Source organism: Anomaloglossus baeobatrachus, chromosome 6, assembly GCF_048569485.1.
Source record: "Anomaloglossus baeobatrachus isolate aAnoBae1 chromosome 6, aAnoBae1.hap1, whole genome shotgun sequence".
NCBI lineage: Eukaryota > Metazoa > Chordata > Amphibia > Anura > Aromobatidae > Anomaloglossus > Anomaloglossus baeobatrachus.
The window spans coordinates 43865950-43887486 of NC_134358.1; the positions used below are offsets into that span (position 1 = coordinate 43865950).

The following is a 21537-nucleotide window of genomic DNA, read 5'->3' on the forward strand; positions in this document are numbered from 1 at the left end:
TGAGCTGCCGTGTTTCATGGAGAGTGCTGGAGATCACAACTCAATACAATTCTATCAGAGCTGTTCTGGCTCTGATAGACTTGTATTGAGCGCTTGGGATGTAACTTCTGACTTCCGGCTACTCAGATCCAACACCATTTTTTAAAATTATTTAAATAAATCATTTAAAAAAATGGCGTAGGCTCCACCCTATTTTTGATAACCAGTCAAGGTAAAGCAGGCAGCTGGGGGCTGGTATTATCAGGGTGGGAAAACACATGGTTATTTGTCCCTTCCCTGCCTAAAAATAGCAGCTACCACAGAAGTGGTGCATTCATTAGATGCTTCCATTCTGGCACTTTGCCTGACTACTCCCGAATTGCTGTGGTGCTGTGGCAATAGGGTTAATACTTCTGGGGTTAATGCCAGCTGTGAATTGACAGCTGGTATCAAGCTCAGGGGTTAGAAATGGATAGGTGACAGACACCCCCATTACTAACCCAGCAAGTGTAGAGTTAAAAAAACAGACACACTGGAAAAAGATAGCTTATTTGAAGAAACACTGTCTCATTTGGAATTTTTTTTTTGTTCAATAAATTGTTGAAGATCCGATGTAATCCAATTGGGGAATAAAGCTCCTCCACACTCCCTTGTTCACCAATTAATTAAAAAGAATTTCTGGAAGTTCTGACGTAATCCAATGGTGTAATGTCCCAAGACGTCCACCGATTCCTATGGAGTCTCGTTCTGAGACCATTCTCAGAACAAGGCTCCACAGGTCACTCCCGGTCAGCAGCAGGCCTGGAATTTTTCATGCTCGTGAGAAATTCCGGTCTCCTGTGGGACCCCAGGCTTTTTTTTATTTATTTTCTAACCACATTTATTTGCAGGGTAATTGCCTCCATTTTGCTTCATTTTGCAGCTCCCCAGCCCTCAGTATGACCATGTTACAGCACAGACGTTTGGGTCTCCATTGATAAATAGGAGGTTCATAGGAGGGTCTGGGGTCTAGTTTGGGTCCCAAACCAAACTTTTAACTAAAGTCCAACTGAACCCGGAGAACCCGAACTTCCACGGGTCTGCTCATCCCTACTGGTAGATCCTGTAAATTCATGCATGATACCAGCAGTCTAAAGAATATGTCGGCCTAATTATGCCATGGCATTGGGGAAAAAGTGGATTTGTGACAAAAAGAGCAATGGGGCAGTCAGACCAACAAACCAAATTAAAAAAAAATTGTGATACTGGTAGTTGGATTCTGGACACCGGTGACTTGGTCGACAAGAATATTAGGATTATAGGACAAGACTGCACAGGGCAGACTATTGTAAATCTAACATGTGGTGGGCATCATTTTCCCAATATTGCGTTGCCCAACCAGAGGAGTAGTAATGTTGTATGTATGCATGTTCCATGAGACCATACGTGTGGAAGACGGACGATGTGATCTCTGGGTTACCTGCAGAGTCGCAAGTTTTGGTCCTTCTTCTTTTGACTTTGGTTTGATCACATCGAGTCCCTTTTTGCCATCTTTCTTTTTTTTATCGTGTTCATCGTCAATCAGCAACGTGACATGTCCTTTTTTCTTTGAAGTCTTGGGGGCTGCAAATAAATAAATCAATAAATGTAAAATAATCTACAGTATGGCAGACATGTTCACAGCACATATGACCCCAAATAATGATTGACCAATAGGGTATAAATGTGCCTGATAATCCTAATGTGCATAGAGTCCAAATGACGTATGAACCCATGGTAGAGTCTTGTCAAAACAGATAAAACACATTTTTACTGCATCAATGATCACAAGAATAAGAGAGTTAAAAACACATTACTCAACCCTGGGTTTTGCCAGGAATACAATGTGGTATGGGGTGCTGTGCCCCACCATGTACAAGTACTACGGGTGCGCTGCTCGACCGCGCTTGCGGCTCGGGTCCGGCTGCTGCTGCTCAGTGGCTCGAGCGGTGGGCCAGATCCAGGGACTCGAGCGGCGCTCCTCGCCCATAAGTGAAAGGGGTGGTTTGTTGGTGTTTGGGATGTCGGTTTGTGATGCCACCCACGGTATGTGGTGAGGTTGAGGCACCACCGCTGCTCTGTACGGGGATCCCAGGAGTGGTGACAGGGAGTAGCTGGGATGTTTTCCTCCCCTCCGTGGGTAGGGGTTTTGGTAGTCCCGGGGCCCGGAGTTGTTGGCTGTAAGGTGGATGGCGGGGCTTGGCCGGGTGCAGGGTCGCAGGGGCAGCGCAGTGCCAGGCGGCATGGTGGTACTTACTCAGCCAGTAACGGACACGGAGTCTCTGGTAAAACAAACGGCTGGATGGACAAGTTCCACAGACGGCTGTGGCGGTCACTCCCGGTAGGTTGGCGGTAACTGTCTCTCCCTGCACCGGTGTTATGTTCTCGGCCCCGATGGCTTCCCACCGGTAACCCGCTTCCCAGCGGTATATTTGCCGGAGGAGCCCCTTTTGCCCGCAGGCGCTGGCCCTGGGAACTCTAGCTGTGGCGGTAGCTGTATTTCCCTTCACGGTTGAGCGGTTGCCTTTAGTCGGGTCTTTACTGCTGGGAAACCCCGGAGGTTCCCGTTGCTGACGGATTTGACCGGTTTAACGGCGACTCCAAGCCTGGTCGGGGTCCGTAGGCCCTGCCGAATGGTGCTGGCCTCTCTTCGCTCCCCGGTCCCTTACCGGCGGGCCACCGCCCGTCCCCGGTCCTTACGGTTGTGCGTCAATCGGCCTCGCCTGCAGACGGTCACCACCGTCTGCCAACCTTGCTGTTTCTGTGCCCGGGCCATGTACCCGGACACGGCCAGTCAGCTCCTCCACTACCACTTCCTCTACTCTCCAAACTGTTCTTCTACTCAACTCAACTGCCCTCTTTTTCCCGCCTCCAGGACTGTGAACTCCTCGGTGGGAGGAGCCAACCGCCTGGCTCCACCCCCTGGTGTGGACATCAGCCCCTGGAGGGAGGCAACAAGGATTTGTGTCTGACTTTGGTGTTCCTAACCGGGGTGTGGGGTGTGTTGTTGCAGTACCTGTGACGTCCTGGCTTGTCCAGGGCGCCACAGATAAGATGTTAGATAAATTAGGGTTACGGTAGTCGAAGGGAGGAGTAGAAGATGATGGGAAAGAGAACAGGAGGGAAGGCTCCAGAGGGGACCAGTTGAGAATAGGGTTCAAGTGTGATAAGACATGGTCTCAGTGCTAGTGCCAGTCAGAGAACCCTGAAGTAACCTTGAGAGCTTCGGAGCCTACAATTCACCCTGGCGGGCTTAGAGGGTCGTCCGGCTAGAGAGCCGTCAGGGCTCAGAATTGGACAAAGGTGAATGGATTAAGGGAGGAGGAGACACAGATGCCAGAGTTTGAGAATGACATACAAGCTAACAGGGGGGTGAACAGGTCAAGAAGCAGTACCCCACACAGAGAGGAAGGAAGGAAAGGAAGGCCATGTCGGTTTTAATGGTGTGAAGAATAAAAGTGAACTTTTCTGGTTGGCTAAGTGAACTCTGGTGTTGCATGAGTTACTGATTATCCACGACGGTGACTGCCAGGGTGATGGACACCAGCCAGAAGAAACCAGTAAGTGTCATGCACCCCATTCGAAGTCACATCTGCACACAGAGTCTCCTTGGCGAAGGAGTGCAGCGCCCGTGCAGCCCGTGGCCGGCACCTTCTGTCAGCAACACACAGTAAGGATAACTCAGTGGTGGCTTTACGGGGATTGTATTAGGCGGGAAAAGGGAGATGAGGGATGGTGCGGTAAACAATAGACAAAAAAGAAATACAAAATGAAACCATACACAAGGTAGGAAGTAACAGCCTGGCTCACTTGGATGCCATCACAAATCAAAAGTCAGTTTCTGAGTCACTGGCTTTCGATGTCCAATCTTCGGTGCTTGACCATGTACATCGGTCTTCTTCTGGTTACTGTGTTTCGTCTTCTTCCGGTTCCTCTGGCGATGATACTTAGCCTTCAGGTTCCTCTGGCAATGATACTTGGCTTTCAAGTTCCTCTGGCGATGAAACTTGGTCTTCGGGTTCCTCTGGCGATGAAACTTGGTCTTCGGGTTCCTCTGGCGATGAAACTTGGTCTTCGGGTTCCTCTGGCGTTGATACTTGGTCTTTGAGTTTCTTTAGCGACAGTATTCAGTCTTCGTGTACCTCTGTGACGGTATGAGAGCTTCGGTCTCTCTTGTAACTGAATGAGAGCTTCGGGTCTCTCTGGGCTCCATGACCTTCAGATGATTTTCTTGCAGATGAATCGGGCCTCGTCTGCTGCACACACATCCGTTCCCCTGATCTTCTTAGCGCCAACCCTGTCTTTCCATTGCCATACTAACCTTTTATATTTGGCAACTACTCCACAACAGTCACTTGACTCTGCATCTCCTTCTAACTCTTCCCTTGAGGAAACACACTCATGACAAATTGATTCGTGGTCACCTTGGTCCTCCAGCAGCTGGCATTGTTAGTGGACAAACGCCGTGGGGCACTGAATCTGAGCATCTTCTTTTGGCCATCCACTTAAGCCTGCTTTACACCATACGATCCAGCATACGATATCGTATGCGATCGTACCCGCCCCCATCGTATGTGCGGCACGTTCAATTTGTTGAACGTGTCGCACAAACGAATAACCCCCCGTCACACGTACTTACCTTCCATACGTCCTTGATGTGGGCGGCGAACATCCACTTCCTGGAGTGGGAGGGTCGTTCGGCGTCACATCGACGTCACACGGCAGCCGGCCAATAGAATCAGAGGGGCGGAGATGAGCGGGACGTAAACATCCCGCCCACCTCCTTCCTTCCGCATTGCTGGCGGGAGCCGCGTGACGCAGGTAAGATCTGTTCATTGTTCCCGGGGTGTCACACACTGCGATGTGTGCTACCCCGGGTATGATGAACAACCTGATGTTCAATTTTTAGGAAATGAACGACGTGCATGCGATGAACATTTTACTGTTCAATCGCAATCACACGTAGCTGTTACATGCTACAATGTAACTTACGATGCCGGATGTGCGTGTAAAGCGCCCTTTATACCTGTCGGCTTTTTCATTGGGCAAAACCCATGAAGAAGCTGACAGGCGAAACCAAGGGTCGGGTACAAGTAGTTATGCCATGTGTTTTAAATATTTTTATGTAAGTTTAACGTGTTTCTTTTTGTGAGTATAAAAAACTTGGAAGTAAATTGTCCAGCAGTGACAATATTATTGGCTGTGATCGCTTGTGGAACTACTAGTTTTAGCAGGACTGATAGCAGCACCATTGTATGGATACACTGATACTGGGTGTGATCGAGAGGGATGATTCCTGAGGATGTAGATTCTGCTCTAAAGATGCAAAAAAGCAGTATTTTATCTGTTTTTACCAAGAAGGATGTTGAACCAGTCAATTGAACTTAGTCTTGCGGTAGAAAGAATGCCCGGCTATATTATAATACACATGTACCATCTATATACTCACCCACTTCAGGTGCTGCTGGCAGAGGTGGCGCTGTGCTGGTTGCATTAACTTTGGCCTACAGAAAGCAGAATATTTAATTCCAATGAGTTGAGACTAAAGAAGATTAATGCACATTCATAAACAGTATAATTTCTTAGCCAAGATACTGTATATACAGTAGAAAAACACTTACCTGTGCAACTCTAGTCCTGGCAGTTATAGGCTCCTGCTCTGTTTCCCGCCACGCAACATTAACATTTTTTTTTTATAGTAGCAGAAAATCATATTTTACAGCAAATGCAGAGACAAGTGATATTTGCAATTAAATATCCTCTTGCACTATTAAATATCTTAATGCATATTCCATTTACATTAAAAGCTGCATTCAGAATTTCGATGGTTAATGCCTATAATTTGACACCAGTGTGCTGACTCCTACATGAATAGCTGAGCGCAGAGGATAAAATGGACATTTACACCAACAGAGGCCTCCAGTAATGTGAGGACGGCCAGACCTACAGCCTCAAAGTAACAATCAGTAGTATGGAAAATTAATTAATCGTCCAACAATAACATCTATAATGTTTTACAATTCCAAATCTTTAGAGGTAAAACAGGATTACAAATATACATACAGTACGTTATATTAATTATTAATCCTGTACTGATCCTGAGGTACAGCCTGTATTATACTCCAGAGCTGCACTCACAATTCTGCTGGTGCAGTCACTGTGTACATACATTACATTACTTATCCTTACTGGTCCTGAGTTACCTCCTGTATTATACTCCAGAGCTGCACTCACTATTCTGCTGGTGCAGTCACTGTGTACACACATTACATTACTTATCCTGTACTGGTCCTGAGTTACCTCCTGTATTATACTCCAGAGCTGCACTCACTATTCTGCTGGTGCAGTCACTGTGTACATACATCACAATACGTATCCTGTACTGGTCCTGAGTTACCGTACATCCTGGATTATACCACTGTACACACCTTTTGCAGTTTCTCCAGAGAAGCGTAGTATTTTGACCACCAGTCTATGACGTTTTCTGCAGACTCGTCTGCTATAGTTCTCTTTTTCTTTTTAGTGGAACGTCTGATGGAACTTCTTACTAGTTCCTGTAGGAACATAACAAAATTATCAGCTGTGTATTCCAGCCCTGTCATTATATTCTTGTACATAGGAGCAGTATTATAGTAGTTATATTCTTGTATATAGGAGCAGTATTATAGTAGTTATATTCTTGTACATAGGGGGCAGTATTATAGTAGTTATATTCTTGTACATAGGGGCAGTATTATAGTAGTTATATTCTTGTACATAGGAGCAGTATTATAGTAGTTATATTCTTGTACATAGGGGCAGTATTATAGTAGTTATATTCTTGTATATAGGAGCAGTATTATAGTAGTTATATTCTTGTACATAGGGGCAGTATTATAGTAGTTATATTCTTGTACATAGGAGCAGTATTATAGTAGTTATATTCTTGTACATAGGAGCAGTATTATAGTAGTTATATTCTTGTACAAAGGGGCAGTATTATAGTAGTTATATTCTTGTACATAGGGGCAGTATTATAGTAGTTATATTCTTGTACATAGGAGCAGTATTATAGTAGTTATATTCTTGTACATAGGGGCAGTATTATAGTAGTTATATTCTTGTACATAGGGGCAGTATTATAGTAGTTATATTCTTGTACATAGGAGCTGTATTATAGTAGTTATATTCTTGTACATAGGAGCAGTATTATAGTAGTTATATTCTTGTACATAGGGGCAGTATTATAGTAGTTATATTCTTGTACAAAGGGGCAGTATTATAGTAGTTATATTCTTGTACATAGTGAGCAGTATTATAGTAGTTATATTCTTGTACATAGGGGCGGTATTATAGTAGTTATATTCTTGTACATAGGGGTAGTATTATAGTAGTTATATTCTTGTACATAGGGGCAGTATTATAGTAGTTATATTCTTGTACATAGGAAGCAGTATTATAGTAGTTATATTCTTGTACATAGGGGTAGTATTATAGTAGTTATATTCTTGTACATAGGGGCAGTATTACAGTAGTTATATTCTTGTACATAGGAAGCAGTATTATAGTAGTTATATTCTTGTACATAGAGGCAGTATTATAGTAGTTATATTCTTGTACATAGGGGCAGTATTATAGTAGTTATATTCTTGTACATAGGAAGCAGTATTATAGTAGTTATGTTCTTGTACATAGGAGCAGTATTATAGTAGTTATATTCTTGTACATAGGAAGCAGTATTATAGTAATTATATTCTTGTACATAGGGGCAGTATTATAGTAGTTATATTCTTGTACATAGGAAGCAGTATTATAGTAGTTATGTTCTTGTACATAGAGGCGGTATTATAGTAGTTATATTCTTGTACATAGGGGGCAGTATTATAGTAGTTATATTCTTGTACATAGGGGCAGTATTATAGTAGTTATATTCTTGTACATAGGAAGCAGTATTATAGTAGTTATATTCTTGTACATAGGGGTAGTATTATAGTAGTTATATTCTTGTATATAGGGGTAGTATTATAGTAGTTATATTCTTGTACATAGGAAGCAGTATTATAGTAGTTATATTCTTGTACATAGAGGCAGTATTATAGTAGGTATATTCTTGTACATAGGGGCAGTATTATAGTAGTTATATTCTTGTACATAGGGGCAGTATTATAGTAGTTATATTCTTGTATATAGGGGCAGTATTATAGTAGGTATATTCTTGTAGATAAAGGCAGTATTATAGTAGTTATATTCTTGTACATACGGGCAGTATTATAGTAGTCATATTCTTGTACATAGGAGCAGTATTATAGTAGTTATATTCTTGTATATACAGTGCTGGCAAAAAGTATTGGCACCTCTGCAATTCTGTCAGATAATACTCTTCTTGAAAATGATTGCAATCACAAATTCTTTGGTATTATTATCTTCATTTATTTTGCTCGCAATGAAAAAACACAAAAGAGAATGAAACAAAAATCAAATCATTGATCATTTCACACAAAACTCCAAAAATGGGCCAGACACAAGTATTGGCACCCTTAGCCTAATACTTGGTTGCACAACCTTTAGCCAAAATAACTGCGCACAACCGCTTCCGGTAACCATCAATGAGGTTCTTACAATGCTCTGCAGGAATTTTAGACCTTTCTTCTTTGGCAAACTGCTCCAGGTCCCTGAGATTTGAAGGGGGCCTTCTCCAAACTGCCATTGTGAGATCTCTCCACAGGTGTTCTATGGGGTTCAGGTCTGGACTCATTGCTGGCCTCTTTAGTAGTCTCCAGTGCTTTCTTTCAAACCATTTTCTAGTGCTTTTTGAAGTGTGTTTTGGGTCATTGTCCTGCTGGAAGACCCATGACCTCTGAGGGAGACCCAGCTTTCTCACACTGGGCCCTACATTATGCTGCAAAATTTGTTGGTAGTCTTCAGACTTCATAATGCCATGCACATGGTCAAGCTGTCCAGTGCCAGAGACAGCAAAGCAACCCCAAAACATCAGGGAACCTCCGCCATGTTTGACTGTAGGGACCGTGTTCTTTTCTTTGAATGCCTCTTTTTTTTTTCCTGTAAACTCTATGTTGATGGCTTTTCCCAAAAAGCTCTACTTTTGTCTCATCTGACCAGAGAACATTCTTCCAAAACGTTTTAGGTTTTCTCAGGTAAGTTTTTGCAAACTCCAGGCTGGCTTTTTTATGTCTCGGGATAAGAAGTGGGTCTTCCTGGGTATCCTACCATACAGTCCCTTGTCCTTCAGACGCCGACGGATAGTATGGTGTGACACTGTTGTACCCTCGGACTGCAGGGCAGCTTGAACTTGTTTGGATGTTAGTCGAGGTTCTTTATCCACCATCCGCACAATCTTGCGTTGAAATCTCTCGTCAATTTTTCTTTTCCTTCCACATCTAGGGAGGTTAGCCACAGTGCCATGGGCTTTACACGTGTTGATGACACTGCGCACCGTAGACACAGGAACTTTCAGGTCTTTGGAGATGGACTTGTAGCCTTGAGATTGCTCATGCTTCCTCACAATTTGGATTTTCAAGTCCTCAGACAGTTCTTTGGTCTTCTTTCTTTTCTCCATGCTCAATGTGGTACACACAAGGACACAGGGCAGAGGTTGAGTCAACTTTAATCCATGTCACCTGCTGCAAGTGTGATTTATTATTGCCAACACCTGTTAGGTGCCACAGGTAAGTTACAGGCGCTGTTATTACACAAATTACAGAAGCATCACATGATTTTTCAAACAGTGCCAATACTTTTGTCCACCCCCTTTTTTATGTTTGGTGTGGAATTATTTCCAATTTGGCTTTATGAATTTTTTTATTTTTTTTTTCATTGAAGACAAATTAAATGAAGATAATAATGCCAAAGAATTTGTGATTGCAATCATTCTCAGGAAGAAACTGAGTATTCTCTGACAGAATTGCAGGGGTGCCAATACTTTTGGCCAGCATTGTAGGTGCAGTATTATAGTAGTTATATTCGTGTACATAGGGGCAGTATTATAGTAGTTATATTCGTGTACATAGGGGCAGTATTATAGTAGTTATATTCTTGTACATAGGAGCAGTATTATAGTAATTATATTCTTGTACATAGGGGGCAGTATTATAGTAGTTATATTCTTGTACATAGGGACAGTATTATAGTAGTTATATTCTTGTACATAGGAGCAGTATTATAGTAGTTATATTCTTGTACATAGGGACAGTATTATAGTAGTTATATTCTTGTACATAGAGGTAGTATTATAGTAGTTATATTCTTGTACATAGGGGACAGTTTTATAGTAGTTATATTCTTGTACATAGGGGGCAGTATTATAGTAGTTATATTTTTGTACATAGGGGGCAGTATTATAGTAGTTATATTCTTGTACATAGGGGGCAGTATTATAGTAGTTATATTCTTGTACATAGGGGCAGTATTATAGTAGTTATATTCCTGTATATAAGGAGCAGTATTATAGTAGTTATATTCTTGTACATAGGGGCAGTATTATAGTAGTTATATTCTTGTATATAGGGAGCAGTGTTATAGTAGTTATATTTCTGTACATAGGGGGCAGTATTATAGTAGTTATATTCTTGCACATAGGGGCAGTATTATAGTAGTTATATTCTTGTACATAGGGGCAGTATTATAGTAGTCATATTCTTGTACATAGGGACAGTATTACAGTAGTTATATTCTTGTACATAGAGGGCAGTATTATAGTAGTTATATTCTTGTACATAGGAGCAGTATTATAGTAGTTATATTCTTGTACATAGGGGCAGTATTATAGTAGTTATATTCTTGTACATAGGGGCAGTATTATAGTAGTTATATTCTTGTACATAGGAGCAGTATTATAGTAGTTATATTCTTGTATATAGGGGCAGTATTATAGTAGTTATATTCTTGTACATAGAGGCAGTATTATAGTAGTTATATTCTTGTATATAGGGGCAGTATTATAGTAGTTATATTCTTGTACATAGGGGCAGTATTATAGTAGTTATATTCTTGTACATAGGAGCAGTATTATAGTAGTTATATTCTTGTACATAGAGGCAGTATTATAGTAGTTATATTAGTTATATTCTTGTACATAGGGGGCAGTATTATAGTAGTTATATTCTTGTACATAGAGGGCAGTATTATAGTAGTTATATTCTTGTACATAGGAGCAGTATTATAGTAGTTATATTCTTGTACATAGGGGCAGTATTACAGTAGTTATATTCTTGTACATAGAGGCAGTATTACAGTAGTTATATTCTTGTACATAGAGGGCAGTATTATAGTAGTTATATTCTTGTACATAGGAGCAGTATTATAGTAGTTATATTCTTGTACATAGAGGCAGTATTATAGTAGTCATATTCTTGTACATAGGGACAGTATTACAGTAGTTATATTCTTGTACATAGAGGGCAGTATTATAGTAGTTATATTCTTGTACATAGGAGCAGTATTATAGTAGTTATATTCTTGTACATAGGGGCAGTATTATAGTAGTTATATTCTTGTACATAGGAGCAGTATTATAGTAGTTATATTCTTGTATATAGGGGCAGTATTATAGTAGTTATATTCTTGTACATAGGGGCAGTATTATAGTAGTTATATTCTTGTACATAGGAGCAGTATTATAGTAGTCATATTCTTGTACATAGGGACAGTATTACAGTAGTTATATTCTTGTACATAGAGGGCAGTATTATAGTAGTTATATTCTTGTACATAGGGGCAGTATTATAGTAGTTATATTCTTGTACATAGGAGCAGTATTATAGTAGTTATATTCTTGTATATAGGGGCAGTATTATAGTAGGTATATTCTTGTACATAGGGACAGTATTACAGTAGTTATATTCTTGTACATAGAGGGCAGTATTATAGTAGTTATATTCTTGTACATAGGGGCAGTATTATAGTAGTTATATTCTTGTACATAGGGGCAGTATTATAGTAGTTATATTCTTGTATATAGGGGCAGTATTATAGTAGGTATATTCTTGTAGATAAAGGCAGTATTATAGTAGTTATATTCTTGTACATACGGGCAGTATTATAGTAGTCATATTCTTGTACATAGGAGCAGTATTATAGTAGTTATATTCTTGTATATACAGTGCTGGCAAAAAGTATTGGCACCTCTGCAATTCTGTCGGATAATACTCAGTTTCTTCTTGAAAATGATGGCAATCACAAATTCTTTGGTATTATTATCTTCATTTATTTTGCTCGCAATGAAAAAACACAAAAGAGAATGAAACAAAAATCAAATCATTGATCATTTCACACAAAACTCCAAAAATGGGCCAGACAAAAGTATTGGCACCCTTAGCCTAATACTTGGTTGCACAACCTTTAGCCAAAATAACTGCGAACAACCGCTTCCGGTAGCCATCAATGAGGTTCTTACAATGCTCTGCCGGAATTTTAGACCTTTCTTCTTTGGCAAACTGCTCCAGGTCCCTGAGATTTGAAGGGGGCCTTCTCCAAACTGCCATTGTGAGATCTCTCCACAGGTGTTCTATGGGGTTCAGGTCTGGACTCATTGCTGGCCTCTTTAGTAGTCTCCAGTGCTTTCTTTCAAACCATTTTCTAGTGCTTTTTGAAGTGTGTTTTGGGTCATTGTCCTGCTGGAAGACCCATGACCTCTGAGGGAGACCCAGCTTTCTCACACTGGGCCCTACATTATGCTGCAAAATTTGTTGGTAGTCTTCAGACTTCATAATGCCATGCACATGGTCAAGCTGTCCAGTGCCAGAGACAGCAAAGCAACCCCAAAACATCAGGGAACCTCCGCCATGTTTGACTGTAGGGACCGTGTTCTTTTCTTTGAATGCCTCTTTTTTTTTTCCTGTAAACTCTATGTTGATGGCTTTTCCCAAAAAGCTCTACTTTTGTCTGATCTGACCAGAGAACATTCTTCCAAAACGTTTTAGGTTTTCTCAGGTAAGTTTTTGCAAACTCCAGGCTGGCTTTTTTATGTCTCGGGATAAGAAGTGGGTCTTCCTGGGTATCCTACCATACAGTCCCTTGTCATTCAGACGCCGACGGATAGTATGGTGTGACACTGTTGTACCCTCGGACTGCAGGGCAGCTTGAACTTGTTTGGATGTTAGTCGAGGTTCTTTATCCACCATCCGCACAATCTTGCGTTGAAATCTCTCATCAATTTTTCTTTTCCTTCCACATCTAGGGAGGTTAGCCGCAGTGCCATGGGCTTTACACGTGTTGATGACACTGCGCACCGTAGACACAGGAACTTTCAGGTCTTTGGAGATGGACTTGTAGCCTTGAGATTGCTCATGCTTCCTCACAATTTGGATTCTCACGTCCTCAGACAGTTCTTTGGTCTTCTTTCTTTTCTCCATGCTCAATGTGGTCCACACAAGGACACAGGACAGAGGCTGAGTCAACTTTAATCCATGTCACCTGGCTGTAAGTGTGATTAGTTATTGCCAACACCTGTTAGGTGCCACAGGTAAGTTACAGGGGCTGTTATTACACAAATTACAGAAGCATCACATGATTTTTCAAACAGTGCCAATACTTTTGTCCACCCCCTTTTTTATGTTTGGTGTGGAATTATATCCAATTTGGCTTTATGAATTTTTTTATTTTTTTTTTCATTGAAGACAAATTAAATGAAGATAATAATGCCAAAGAATTTGTGATTGCAATCATTCTCAGGAAGAAACTGAGTATTCTCTGACAGAATTGCAGGGGTGCCAATACTTTTGGCCAGCATTGTAGGTGCAGTATTATAGTAGTTATATTCGTGTACATAGGGGCAGTATTATAGTAGTTATATTCTTGTACATAGGAGCAGTATTATAGTAGTTATATTCTTGTACATAGGGGCAGTATTATAGTAGTTATATTCTTGTACATAGGAGCAGTATTATAGTAATTATATTCTTGTACATAGGGGGCAGTATTATAGTAGTTATATTCTTGTACATAGGAGCAGTATTATAGTAATTATATTCTTGTACATAGGAGCAGTATTATAGTAGTTATATTCTTGTACATAGGGACAGTATTATAGTAGTTATATTCTTGTACATAGAGGTAGTATTATAGTAGTTATATTCTTGTACATAGGGGACAGTTTTATAGTAGTTATATTCTTGTACATAGGGGGCAGTATTATAGTAGTTATATTTTTGTACATAGGGGGCAGTATTATAGTAGTTATATTCTTGTACATAGGGGGCAGTATTATAGTAGTTATATTCTTGTACATAGGGGCAGTATTATAGTAGTTATATTCCTGTATATAAGGAGCAGTATTATAGTAGTTATATTCTTGTACATAGGGGCAGTATTATAGTAGTTATATTCTTGTATATAGGGGGCAGTGTTATAGTAATTATATTTCTGTACATAGAGGGCAGTATTATAGTAGTTATATTCTTGCACATAGGGGCAGTATTATAGTAGTTATATTCCTGTATATAAGGAGCAGTATTATAGTAGTTATATTCTTGTACATAGGGGGCAGTTTTATAGTAGTTATATTCTTGTACATAGGGGCAGTATTATAGTAGATATATTCTTGTACATAGGGGCAGTATTATAGTAGTTATATTCTTGTACATAGGGGCAGTATTATAGTAGTTATATTCTTGTACATAGGGGGCAGTATTATAATAGTTATATTCTTGTACATAGGGACAGTATTATAGTAGTTACTAGAAGGTGGCCCGATTCTACGCATCGGGTATTCTAGAATTTACGTATTGTGTAGTTAATGTATGATTTTTGTTTATATATATATATATATATATATATATATATATATATATATATATAGATGTTGTTGTCTGTAGTTACCAAGTGTTTGTGTAGGGGCTGTACATGTTCTGGGTGTTGTCTGGGTGTGGCGGGGGGTGAGAGCGGTGTTGTATGTGTGTTGCGTGTGTTGCGTTGTTTGTGGAGCGCTGTGTGTCTGTAGCGTTGTGTGTGTGTGTGTTGCGCGGTTTGTGTGAGTGTGGTGTGTTTTGGGGGGAGGTATGTTTTGTGCAATGTGTGTGTGTTGCGTGCTTTGTGCGTATATTTATGTATGCCGCGGTGTTTGTGTGTTGGGTGTTGTGTGTGTGCAGCGTTGTCTGTGTGTGTGGGTGTCTGTGTAGGGCGGTGTTTGTGGTTCCCAGTGTGTGTGTGGTGTGTTGTGTGTGTGTGTGTGTTGGGGGGAGGTGTGCACCCCCCATCGTGCTCCATCCGCCATGCTGCGCACTCCCAAACGTGCTCCATCCGCCATCCTGCGCACTCCCAAACATGCTCCATCCGCCATGCTGCGCACTCCCAAACGTGGTCCATCTGCCATGCTGCGCACTCCCAAATGTGCTCCATCCGCCATGCTGCGCACTCCCAAACGTGCACCATCCGCCATGCTGCGCACTCCCAAACGTGCTCCATCCGCCATGCTGCGCACTCCCAAACGTGCTCCATCCCCCATGCTGCGCACTCCCCATCGTGCTCCATCCCCCATGCTGCGCACACCCCATCGTGCTCCATCCCCCATGCTGCACCAGCATCAGCCTCTCTGTCCCCAGCATCAGCCTCTCTGTCCCCAGCATCAGCCTCTCTCCTCCCGGCCTCAGCCCCCCCCAGCATCAGCCTCTCTTCTCTCAGCCTCCCCCATCCCAGCCTCCCTCCTCCCAGCCTCCCCCAGCATCAGCCTCCCCCTCCCAGCCTCCCCCAGCATCAGCCTCCCCCAGCATCAGCCTCTCGCCTCCCAGCCTCCCCAAGCATCAGCCTCTCTCCTCCCAGCCTCCCCCAGCATCAGCCTCTCTCCTCCGAGCCTCCTCCAGCATCAGCCTCTCTCCTCCCAGCCTCCTCCAGCATCAGCCTCTCTCCTCCCAGCCTCCCCCTCCCAGCCTTCCCCAGGATCAGCCTCTCTACTCCCAGCCTCCCTCCTCCCAGCCTCCCCCAGCATCAGCCTCTCTCCTCCCAGCCTCCCCCAGCATCAGCCTCCCCCTCCCAGCCTCCCCCAGCATCAGCCTCTCTCCTCCCAGCCTCCCCCAGCATCAGCCTCTCTCCTCTCAGCCTCCCACAGCATCAGCCTACACCCTCCCAGCCTCCCCCAGCATCAGCCTCTCTCCTCTCAGCCTCCCCCAGCATCAGCCTACACCCTCCCAGCCTCCCCCAGCATCAGCCTACCCCAGCATCAGCCTACTCCAGTATCAGCCTCTCTCCTCCCAGCCTCCCCCAGCATCAGCCTCCCCCTCCCAGCCTTCCCCAGGATCAGCCTCTCTCCTCCCAGCCTCCCCCAGCACGCCGTGCTCCTCTGCCGACACTCACAGATCCGATCGCATACACTCACACACACACACACACACACTCACACATCAGAACACACTCACACACATCCGATCGCATACACTCACACACACTCTGACGATATCGCACATACGCGCTCACACTCACAACATCCGGAGATACCACATGCTTCCGGCCATGTGATCCTCCGGCAGGTCCTGGAAGATCACTGCACGCACAGGATCGCCGCCGAGAAGCAAGCGATATCCCAGGATGTTGTGAGTGTGTGGATGCGATGTGATGTGTGTGAGAGTGAGTGTGATCTGATGTGTGTGTGTGTGTGTTGTGTGTGTGCGTGTGTATGTTCCGCCGCTGCAGGACCTTGATGCGCTGGTAACTATGCTACCATGGTTACCAGCGTATCCCGTCCCCCGCTTGCACGGGAGCCCACACCAGCATACGGCGGCAACCCCAGCAATGCGAGGGTATGTGTCGGCTGCGTTGGCGGCGTACGCTCATGTGGGCTCCCGGGGGTACAGTACTCACCTGGGAGTCGTGGCTCCGTGTCGGTTCGGGGAATGCGTGCGGGGGGCGGGGCCAGAGCGAGCTTGCATTGCGTGAGGGGGGCGGGGCGTGGCCGAGTTGCCAATGCGTGCAGGGTGCCGGGGCGAGAGGCCAATCCGTGGGGGGGGCGGAGCCTGGGCAAGCGGCCGGCCAATCCGTGTGCGGGCGGAGCCTGGGCGAGCGGCCAATCCGTGCGGGGGGCGGGGCCATGGCGAGCCCAGTGGCCAATCAGCTTTGTGTCACCGTAAGGACACAATTTTGGAGCAAGACAGACAGACAGACAGACAGACAGATAGACAGACAGACAGAATAAGGCAATTATATATATAGATATTCTTGTACACAGGGACAGTATTATAATAGTTACCAGTATATTCTTGTACATAGTGGGCAGATTAGAAAATCCTGTTATATTTATTTACTCTTTCATATAGGAATTACTAGCTTCGCTTTTCACTATTTCTAGCCTTCTATAAATACATCTTCATAGGTTGAAACTCTCCTCACTGTTCACCTATTTTCCATGCTGTATTTGGTGCTGACACAGCTGCAGACAGTCGCAGAATTAAAGTGAAGGTAACATAATGATCACTCTAATAACCATATAACAACTATAGACATAATCCATCCAACAAAGACAATAAGCACCAATTTATGAAACACATATTGCTTGAAGATGTAAGGCAAGTGGAAAAAAATAGGAAATAAATCTCACAAATAAATCCTAAAAGTGGAAAAACTACATTTAAGGCCTCTGACACACATCCGTGAAACACGTGCGTGTTTGGTCCGTTTCCGTGTATACCGGAGACACGGACAAACGTGCACCAATGTTAATCTATGTTTGTGGTCAAACTTGCGTTTTTTATCATGTCCGTGATCCGTATGTGTTTTTCCGTTTTTCATGGCAGCATGTCCGTTTCCTGCACGGAACACGCACACACGGACACAATGAAAGTCAATGGTTATGTGCGCCCAAGTACGTGACACGGATGCATCTCCATATGCTCAGTGTACGTTTTGTGCTTTTTTCTAGCGATGACGGTCATTCTCTCTTTTCCTGTGTATGTCGGTCAATCTCCCTCAGTCCATCGGTCGGTCTCTCTCTGTCTGTCTCTCTCTCTCTGTCTTGTCTGTCCCTCTCTCTGTCTGTCGGTCAGTCTCCCCCCTCTCTCATACTTACCGATCCCCGATCCTCAGCGCAGCGCTGCACGGCGTTCACACTGCTGCGGCGGCTTTTACTATTTTGAAAAAGTCGGCCGCTCAATAATCAATCTAGTATTCCCTGCTTTCCCCGCCCACCAGTGCCTATGATTGGTTGCAGTGAGACACGCCCACACGTTGAGTGACAGCTGTCTCACAGCGACCAAACACAGACGCCGGTGGGCGGGTCTATAATGTGCAGTAAAAAAATAAATAATTAATTAAAAAAAACCGACGTGCGGTCCCCCCCCATTTTGATACCAGCCAGGGTAAAGTCACATGGCTGAAGGCTGGTATTCTCAGGATGGGGAGCTCCACGTTATGGGGAGCCCCCCAGCCTAAAAATATCAGCCAGCAGCCGCCCAGAAATGCCGCATCCATTAGATGTGACAGTTCTGGGACTCTACCCAGCTCTTCCCGAATTGCCCTGGTGCGTTGGCAATCGGGGTAATAAGGAGTTAATGGCAGCAGCCCATAGCTGCCAATAAGTCCTAGATTAATCATTGAAGGCGTCTATGAGACTCCTCCAATGATTAACCTGTAATTTAAAGTTAATAAACACACAACGAAAAATCCTTTATTTTCAATAATAAACACTAACAAATACCCTTGTTCACCACTTTATTAACCCCCAAAAACCCATCCATGTCCGGCGTAATCCATGGAGGTCCCGCGTCGCTTCCAGCTCTGCTACATGAAGGTGACAGGAGCTGCAGAAGAACACCGCCGCTCCTGGCAGCACCATGCTGCAACTGATGTAAGTATCGCGATCAGCGATGACGTCACTCAGGTAACTCGCGGCCACTGCTGGATCATCCAACTGTGACAGCAAGTCGCCCGGGTGACAGTGATGAAGTCCCAGGTGAGTTGCGGTCTCGGGTGGGTGACTCCAGCAGGCCGCTGCTCACTTCAGTTACTCTGGGAATTAGCGGTCACCGGTGATTCCTTCACGGGTGACCGCTAATCAGTATGCGACACACAGACAGAGCAATGAAGTCAGGTGAAGGTCACCTGAGTTCATTCTCTACGCACGACACTGTCTGCTGTCAGCGGGTAAGCATCAACGACATTTTACATCACACACGGAACATTTCACACGGACAAAACACACTCACATGTCAATTATGTATCTCACGCACACACGGACATTCCACACGCACACACGGCTAGCATACGCTGTTCACACGGATGCCACACATACCATAAAAACGGACAAAGAAATGGATCACGGACCTGAAAAACGGCCCGTATTACACGTGCGTGGTTTTAACGGATGTGTGTCGGAGGCCTAAGATAGTGAGACATGAGATAGGATAGAAAATCAGGGAAAAAAACTAGACTGGGACACGTGGAGAAATTACAAAAATACTCTGCATCTACATTGTACAACCAAAGAGATAAAAAGCAAAGGGTGGAAATCAAATGAAGACAAGATAAAAGTATGGACTAAAGAAGACTGCAGTATTGGGAAGTCTAAAGTGGGCCAGAGCCCTGCAAAAGAAATCGGTTACTGTATAGCCTATGTGGGAGGTGGTCGCGCCCCTCCTCTACTGTTTTGGGCTAATTTGTCTATCTGTGTTGTGGAGGTAATGTGATTTGGGAACCGGGTACGCTGTTGCTGCTGCTGATGAGGCGCGAGTCCTCAATGTGGCTGCCGGCACCACTTAGCGGTCGGGTAGGAGCAGTGTTAAACTGGATGTTGGGTGCGATGGAAGGAAGAGTGGCGGATGGTCAGAGGGTTGGTTGAAGAGAGGGGCCTTGTCGGGAGTTAGATCTGCAGAAGGGTTCGGGGACAGGAGATGCGTCATTGAGTGGGGGCTGGTTGGGGAGCTCTCGGGTGGCCTCCTGAGGTTGCCTCTTGGGAGTCCGGAGCCTATAACTCACTCAGACAGACATGGAGAGGTCTTTTGACTGGGTGGCCGTCGAGGCCCAGAAGGGGACTGCGGTGGGAGTGAGAATGGGGAGCAGAGGCATGAGTGCCCAGTGACTTATGGACTAGGTCTATGGTGGCAGGGATGGACTGAGTGAGAATGCCCTAAGGAGGGTAGAGGCGGAGCCATGGGAGTGGGACCATGGCTGTCATAAAGGTGAAAAGGAAAATAAACTGTTCAAGTTTGGTTTGCCAAGAGAACTCTGATGTTATGTGCTTGTCTCTTACGTCTATAATGGACACCAACCCGAAGAGATGAGTAAGTGTCATACACCCCACCCAAAGACCTACACACACTGATTCTCTCTGGCGAAGGAGAGCGGAGCCCCCATGGCCTGGCGTCCGTACCATCCTTCCTCTATACACTGCTGCATTTAATGGGTAGCATATTTGGGTTCGTCTAACAGTATGTGTGTTTCATTATATTAACTAGTCAGAAGTTGAAAGCGAGAATCTAATCACCTTCTGTTTCAGGTCTTTCTTCAAGGGAGGTTTGAACGTTCCCATTGACATCCTGTGCTTCGCTGCAGCTTGAATTGTGTTCTGGTCTTGAGTCTCCGGTGGGGCCGATACCGGTTCGGCTGGTGGGGCATCTGGATCGAGGAGAGAAGCTGCAGCCGGATCTGGTGAAGGACCTGATGGTGGAACTGGAGATGGGGATGGAGATGCTCCTGGAGGTGTCTCTTGTGGAGCAGTAGATTCCACATCCACGTATATATGATCTGCCGGTTCTTGTTGATTAGGAGAATCATAGGGAGGAGCAGCTGAAACTAAAAGGACATCGAAAAGTGTAAAAATACTACATACCTGAGCAGTAAGAACAAAACATATCATGAAATATGAAAATATAAAAAGAATATCCTGCTTTTACACCATAAATGTGTTAGGGTTTCTACAAAGCTATTGATGTTATTGAGTACGCACAAAGGCGCACCGTAGAGGTTACATATAAAGGAATGAACTACACAGTCACATACAGGAAAGAGTAAAGACTAATATAGGCCCCCCATTATGAAAGAGAGATTTGCTTCTGTGGCGCCCTGGACAAGCCAGGGGCCACAGGTAACTACACCACCACACCCTACACCCCGATTAGGCACATCTAAGCCAGACACAAACCCTTGTTGCCTTCCCCAGGGGCTGATGTCCACACCAGGGGGTGGAGCCAGGCGGTTGGTCTCCACCCACCAAGGAGTTCACAGTCCTGGAGGAGGGAAAAGGAGCAGATCAGTTTTGACAGTGAAAGTGGAAGGAGGGAAAGTGAGCAGTAGTGAAGTGGCAAGAGAGCAGACTGAAGTGAGTCCGGGTGTGTGGCCCGGACGGAGCAGCAAGGTTGGCAGACGGTGGTGACCGTCTGCAGGAGTGGCCTATCGGAGTTTGCCGTAAGGACCGTGGCCGGGCGGTGGCCCGGCGGTACCGGACCGGTACACAAGGAGAAGCCAGCACCATTGGCAGGGGCTTTTCGGACCCCGGCAAGGCTAGGAGTCGCCGTGAAGTTGCCGAATCCGTTAGTGAAGGGGACCTCCGGGTTTCCAAACAGTCAAGTCCCGACAGAAGGCAACCGTCCAACCGTGAAGGGGAGACATCGCCACCGCCAAGGG

General features: G+C 44.4%; 1 protein-coding gene across 1 annotated transcript in view; it reads right to left on the minus strand.

Moving 5' to 3' along the window:
- FER1L6 (fer-1 like family member 6) overlaps nucleotides 1-21537 on the minus strand; it is a 242150-nt gene that overhangs the window by 46960 nt on the left and 173653 nt on the right. The window contains exons 26-29 of the mRNA XM_075352889.1: nucleotides 20399-20706; nucleotides 6426-6551; nucleotides 5447-5501; nucleotides 1439-1581 (exon numbers count right to left, since the gene is read on the minus strand). Coding sequence (XP_075209004.1) covers nucleotides 1439-1581; nucleotides 5447-5501; nucleotides 6426-6551; nucleotides 20399-20706 — 632 coding nt within the window. The remainder of the gene's footprint in view (nucleotides 1-1438; nucleotides 1582-5446; nucleotides 5502-6425; nucleotides 6552-20398; nucleotides 20707-21537) is intronic.